Below are 7,098 nucleotides of genomic sequence, written 5' to 3'. Positions count from 1 at the left end.
GGACATGCATTAGCAGTGTGTCTTTAGACTCCAATTTCTTCAAAGACATGAAAAATGTAGAGCAGGAAGGCAAGACCAAGACCTGGGTACTCACAGCAGTGTGATCACAGACCCTCCAGGTGCAAGAGTAACAAGAACAGCAGCATCAGCTCCTGATTTAGCCAAACATCACCTTGAGCATGTTGGAAGTCTGAATCAAAGCCCAGTGAACCCAGGCAGGACCTCTCCAGTCACTGCAGTCCCCTCAAGGCTGGTGAGGATTGCTAAGGGCAGGAACTCACCACTCCTGCAGGGATGTGGCCAGGCCACCAGGCAATCGCTGGCTCCCTCATGCCACCTTCAAAGGTGGTTTGTTTGCCACACAGGAAAGGACCATTGCTTCCTCCTAGGGAGAGAGAAGAAGATATAACCCCCCAGAAACACCAGGATTTCCAAAGGACACTGTAAACCAGGCCGGGTTTAAATGAATTCTCATTGCTGCATGAATGCCTCGTCAAATTACATGCTCAGACTTGGGGTTTCTTGTTGTTATCTCCTTGTTTGTTTGTTGTGTTGTTTGGGGTTTGTTTTCCCCCAATATCTATTTGTGATGAGATTTTAGGAGTGTCTTTTCAGCACAGGGAAAATGTGACAGTTAACACACTTTACTATCAACAACCAAAGTAAAAACCAAACCCCAAACAAACAGAAAATACCAAATACCTGCCTGGCATTTCCTTTCCTTTGAAGGATGTTAACGGCTGTGTGGAACTAAAGGAAATCTGACACTTCCAGGCAGAAATAGTAATTTCTCATAATGCTTTTAAAGCACCAGAGCAGCATTAGATGAAGATACAAGAGGGAGAAGAATAATCCTGCATTGCCTGAATGTTCTCTCTCAGAGATGACAAGGGAATATCTGGGGTTTAACCCAACCTTGCAGCTAAGCTCAGTGAGGAACAAACAGAGAGGTCCCATGACTGATTCCAGGTCACACAAGTCAAACAGCTGAAATCAGAGGCCAGGAGACTCCCTGATCTGTGGTCTAAGAACCACAAGACAACCTGACTCCAACTAGAAGAGAGAGGGTTAGAAAATCAAGAGATAAATCTATCATTAATAGATAATAAATATATAATAAACCAATATAGGAAAACATATATAATGAATAAATAATAAATCTATAATGAACCAACATAGACAAATCATATAAATATATAATGAATCTATAATAAGCCAATAAAGAAAATCATATATAAAAATCAATATAGAAAAATCATATATGATAAATATATCTAAAATCAAATCTGTCTGAGAGAACCAGTCATTGAAACAAAAGAAAACTTGTGAGGTAACCAAAATAGTTGTGGTTCTTGATATTTTTCATGAGAGCTAAGAAATGAGGCAATGTTGAACCCTCTGCAATTCCTCAGAAAGCTCAAACTGCATTTGGCAGCTGGAGAGTAAACACCCTGGTCCTAAAATGAATGAAAAACTATTCCCTCCCTGACAGCAGAGCACACAGAGGAAACACACACAGGTAACAGGCACACTGGGGGAGGAAAGAGTCCCTTTAGCTAAGGACACTCCTCCAACAGTGACCAGAAATAATGAACAGAAGTTACCCTAAACACAATGCTCAGCATTTTGAGGATTCTCCTAACTCCAATACTAGCACTGCACACAGCTCTGGTGTCCCCCACAACAGAAGGACATGGAACTGTGGGAGCAGGTCCAGAGGAGGCCACGAGGCCTGGAACACCTTCCCTATGAGAGCTCTGGGGCTGTTCATCCTGGAGAAGGGAAGTTTTTACCTGTGAGGATGGTGAAACATTGGCACAGCTTGCCCAGGGAGGCTGTGGCTGCCCCAAGTCTGGCAGTGTTCACAGCCAGGTTGGCTAAAGCCTTGAGCAACATGGTCTAGTGGGAGGTGTCCCTGCCCAGGGCAGATGGTTGGGACTGGATGATCTCTAAGCTTGATTCCAACCCCTTACCATACTATGATACTATGAACATTCCCCTCAGACACAGAGATATTTAAGCCTTGATTTCCCCAGTCCAGGTTTGTCCACCTGAGACTCACCTTGTCGGGGAGCTGAGATGAGAGCAGCCCCATTATCAGAGGTGAAGAACACGAAGGTGTTCTCACTGATCCCTAGCTTCTGAAGGTGTTTCAGGATCTTTCCAATGCTATCATCAATCTCTTTCACAGCATCCCCATATCTGAGGCAAAAGGAGATGCAACACATGAAAAGCAGCTAAAAAAGTGTCAGCACAATGTGTTTAGTGGAGTTAATTTATACCTGTGCTGCAGAAATCCTCCTCTTATGCACCAGGTAATAAAGTTCAGTTGTCACTACAATTTGTGTCTCTCACCTGCAGAGAGTAAACTCTCTGGGGTATGAAGAGTCAGAAGAGACCAGTAACTCGCATCAATTTAGCTCTACAGGTCTCAAATATAGGCAAAGTCACTTTGGCATAGACTGGAAGGTAATAACATAGTGTTGCTTATGGCTGGTGTTTTGAAACTCTTGGAAGCAAAGATCACAGTGTCTACAGAGCTCTTTGCTTTCTCTAAATAGCATTTTCCAGGCATGGTTTCCACTTGTTGGTTTGATTTCTAGCCTTTTAAAACAGGCATTGAGTTCTAAAAACTCAGCTGTGCCACACACAGCACTTCATTCCTCACACAAGTGGCAAAGGAGCTTAGGCTCCCCCTTCTCCCCCATTCTGGTGACATGATTTTCAGGTCAGATTAGAGCAAAATGATGCAAGAACAATGCAAGCAAAGTCCTGCTAAATAATGCATTTCAGCACACACTGCACTTTCGAGGAGTGATCATAGAACCACAGAACCATCAAGGCTGGAGGAGACCTCTAAGATCACTGAGTCCAACAATTAAATTATGTACACCTGGACGTAACAAATATTGCTTAGGCTTGTTGTTTCTGCAGCATGAGGTATGAGTTAAAAAACCCAGCAAAACACCAATAAACCCCAACCAAACCAACATGCACAAAGCCAGGACTTACAGTCCTCTCCGACTGGAGCCCAGGAACTCTTTGGAGGCATAAACAGGAGCGTGAGTAGCATCAATGGCCCAGTAGAGAAAGAAGGGCTGCTGGCTGGCCTGCTGCTTGCTAATAAAGCTGAGAGCTTCCTGTAAACAACAATAAAGATTAGTTTATCCTGTGCCAGCTAAATCTCTCAAAAAAAAAAAGCAGCATAAAATCATGTGGCTTAGCAACCAGGATTAAAATAGTACCTGCAGGTAGAACTGAGTCAAGTTGGATTCACCTGTCTTCAGATCAATTTTGAAATCTTCATAGTATCTTAAGAATCAGAGAGGAAAAAAATCAATCCTAAGGAATATATAACATTAAAAGGATTTTTCCCCCTTTTACTTGCTGTGTAAGTAGGTGCCAAAAAAGACACAGCTGCTACTCAGCAAACTCCCTTCAGATATTAAAAATACGTCACCGTATTTCTTCTTCTGGGACAAAGCAGTGACACAACTGATCCAAACTAATGATGGCTTCAAGTTTTGGCCACACCTGAGCCACTGGCCTGTCATTTAAGCCGTGACTTAAGCAGAACTTGGGCTGCTTTGAAAACCTTATTAAGAGGTATCATTAGACACCAATTAAGCAAAGAAGGGCATGGGGCAGTGCTCAGGACAGTAACAGCAGTGAAATGAGAGGACACCACGGTCAAAAGTGAGTGGAAAAGAAGGGCACAGACTGCAGCCCTGGAGCACAGATTGGTGCTATGCAAACAGGCAAAATGTTATTGCAAGCAGGAAGAGTGGGAATAAAGAGGTCTTTCAGTACAGAATGGAATCAGACTCCAAGAGAAGGGAGTGAAGTCATTATAGGAAGCTTTTAGGGCGTGCAAGGGGATGACAAAACATCTCTGGGAGTGTGGCACTCCAGAGCAGATATATGCTTACATGGTCTACATGCAACCTGCAGAATGGCCTTGGTGTTAGAGCTTGATTATTCATGGAATCCTGGAACGGTTTGGGTGGGAACTGACCTGAAGGTTCATGTCATTCCACCCCCTGCCATGGGCAAGGACACCTTCCACTAGCCCAGGTTGCTCCAAGCCCCATCCAACCTGGTCTGGAACACTCCCAGGGATGGAGCAGCCACAGCTGCTCTAGGTAACCTGTGCCAGTGCCTCAGCACCCTCAAAGGGAAGAATTCCTTACCAATATGCCATCTAACCCTGCCCTCCTTCTGGCTGCCTGGGTGTTTTCCCACAAGGCTTCCCCTTCATTCTGCTCTAGCTTCAATGGAAGCCACCATGAAGATCCTGTAAGGCTGGATATTGGCCATTCCCAGGCTAGGGACACAGTCCTACTTCAAAGTGTGAGCGCAAAGCAAGAGACGAGCCCCTGGCACAGGGTGTTGTAGAGTCCAGAAACACAAATGGGTTTGCAAAAGAGTCCAGAAACACAAATGAGTTTAGGAAAGAGATAAAACTAGTTCATGGGAGGTAAGTCAATTGCTGCTAATGATCTGGACACAACATTCAGTTTAGGACAGTGGACAGCACATAAAAAGAACCATTCCATGTATCTCTTATACCCTTCTATAAGCAACACCACAGTGGTGTTAGTAGCACAATGGATTAAACTGGCCTTGGGCTCACTCAGAAGGACTGTTCATGTGTTCTAAGGCTCTTTTCTGCACTGATTTCCTGCATAACTGCAGGATATCCAGGGCACTCTGTCCTAAGCATCTCAGATCATATGAGGTAGGATATTCCCAATGTTTGAGACACTCTAACACTCCTCTGCAGGGGTGAAGCACCTGTAGATCCTGCCCCATCCAACTGAGCTTGCAGCTCTGATTCTGAAGCAGCTGCTGGTTTTGTCAGCCTCTTTCCACTGCAAATTGCTATGCTTGTATTTATCTGCCAGCACTGGAATGCTAGCAGGGACAGCCAAGGAAAGAACATTACCAGGAGCTGAATTACCTGCCAATCATCTCCCAGTCCCTATACACAGGGATGTTGGGGAAAGCTCTGTTATCGTAAGGTCCAAAATGGCAGTTGGGTGATCCAAACCACTCATCAAAGCCATGTCTCAGGGGGTGGAACTGGGGCCGATGTCCCAAGTGCCTGGGAACAAAAGCAACAGAGAAGTTAAAGTTCTGCTGCAAAGAAGGAAATAATAAGCTCATCTGAATGGCATGAAAGAAAACAATCTCTGCCTAAGAGGAAAAAAACCTAAAGCATTTCAATCAAATAAATGACTCCAGAGAAGTGCCTTGATCTCCCTGGTACTTATTGCAAGCACATCCACATGGGCTTACATGTATTCCATTTTATGTCCAAGCTCTGTTTTATATTACTTCCTTCCATTGGTGTCTTCTCTCAGGATCAGCACTGATGGTGCTGATCACTGCCCAACACCACTGCAGAGATGCACAGAACATTTCACTTAAGCATCCTGATGTATGACAAGTCACTGTTATACTTCTGAGCTGTAAAACCACCAGGCAAAGCTCATGAAATGCACCATCCTCTCTGCATCCTCTTTATGGAGCATTCACACTGCCAAAATGGTACAGAGAGACCTGAATGTAAATGAAATGGAGTTTTTATGGGTACATGTGGACATAAAACATGTGCAGCTACTCCTGCTGACAGCTCCACTCTACTGCGGAGCTTGGTAATTCTCCATCCTTAGCTTCAAGATGAAGTTCCTCTCTAATCTCCAATTTCTGTGCTGCAAATTCTACATTCCCTTCATTGATACCATCCTGAAGATGCAGAATGCTCATCCTTTCTGTCTCTAAAGAGGATCTTTGTAGCTTAATTTGTATTTAATCATTCCAGCTTCCACTCACAAGGCTCCACCTGCACCCTGTCCACGTTGTGCCATCACCCTCTGCCCCTTCAGAACATAAAGGGCATAAAATGCATTCCCTGAAGTAAAATGATCCGTGGAGTTAGTCTGAGCTAGTCTAAACTGAGTTATAGCAGAAAAAAATCATCATTCCAGTTATGATCATGTCTTAGTGGTGTAACTAACACTGCAAGCCTGACCTGCAGGATTCTATTCTCTCCTCATTGATAGTCATGAGAATACAAAGCTATTCCAGGCTGTTTCTACAACAAGAGGAGAAAACACCCATCATACTCCAAGAAAGTTATAAGAGAACTTACAGAGATCACAGAATCAGAGTCATTGAGGTTGGAAAAGATCTCCAAGATCATGAAGTCCAACCTGAGATCCATCAGCACCTTGTCAAGTAGTCCAGAGCACTGAGTGCCACGTCCAGCTGTTCCTTGAGCACCTCCAGAGATTGTGGCTCCATCACCTCTCTGGGCAGCACATTCCAATGCCTGACAGCCCTTTCCACTAAGAAACACTCCCCAGTATCCAACCTGAACCTCTTCAGGCACAACTTGAAGCCATTTCCTCTCATCCTGTCCTTTGTTCCCTGGGAGCAGAGCCTGACACCACCAGGCTGCACCTCTGGTAGATATCAAACAATGACTGAGATGCAGATTATTCTCTCCCTCTTCCAAAACAAACCCCAAAGAGATATTTAACATGAAGCACAACAAATATTACAACGGTCATGGAAAACACTTGACTTGCAAACTCCTAATTAGGCCATGGAACTTGCTGTCACAAAACACCCTGAGGAGGTTTTACAAGGGATGGTGAAACAATATAAAAACCTTGAAAAGCCTTAAAATTCTCCATGTGGTCAGGATGAAACTCCAATTGAACTACTGGATAGTTTCCACACCTTTACAGAAGCAGGTGATGTGCACAAATGCCAGAGCCTGTTGTTATCTCTCCAGGAGAAGTTTTTTGGGTGCACAGCATTGCACTGCACATTCCTATTTAGTCCTGTTCCTGCTAACAGCTGCAGCTCCATCCAGCTTTGCCTCCTTCCAAATAACTGCCTGGAACCAATCTGTACTTGCCTTGTTTATTTCTTGTCCCTGGGTGTCTGAATTTGCATTGATTAGCACTGAACTGCAGCTTATTGCATTCAGCTCACTGATCTGATTCTTCACATCCACTCTCCTGCCTGGATTTGGGGGAATAAATCATTCACTGGCTTAGGGAGCTTTGCTTTCTTCCCAATTTCAGC

The 7,098-nt window shown here is 44.2% G+C and overlaps 1 protein-coding gene across 1 annotated transcript in view; it reads right to left on the bottom strand.

Annotated features, from left to right (window-relative positions):
• GALNS (galactosamine (N-acetyl)-6-sulfatase) overlaps positions 1-7,098 on the bottom strand; it is a gene marked incomplete at its 3' end in the record, with an annotated part of 22,278 nt that overhangs the window by 9,464 nt on the left and 5,716 nt on the right. The window contains exons 5-9 of the mRNA XM_009073594.1: positions 4,961-5,104; positions 3,246-3,312; positions 3,013-3,140; positions 2,063-2,202; positions 282-385 (exon numbers count right to left, since the gene is read on the bottom strand). Coding sequence (XP_009071842.1) covers positions 282-385; positions 2,063-2,202; positions 3,013-3,140; positions 3,246-3,312; positions 4,961-5,104 — 583 coding nt within the window. The remainder of the gene's footprint in view (positions 1-281; positions 386-2,062; positions 2,203-3,012; positions 3,141-3,245; positions 3,313-4,960; positions 5,105-7,098) is intronic.

This window comes from Acanthisitta chloris, unplaced genomic scaffold (assembly GCF_000695815.1).
Source record: "Acanthisitta chloris isolate BGI_N310 unplaced genomic scaffold, ASM69581v1 scaffold23044, whole genome shotgun sequence".
Lineage (NCBI taxonomy): Eukaryota > Metazoa > Chordata > Aves > Passeriformes > Acanthisittidae > Acanthisitta > Acanthisitta chloris.
This window is presented reverse-complemented; position numbering and strand designations above follow the sequence as displayed.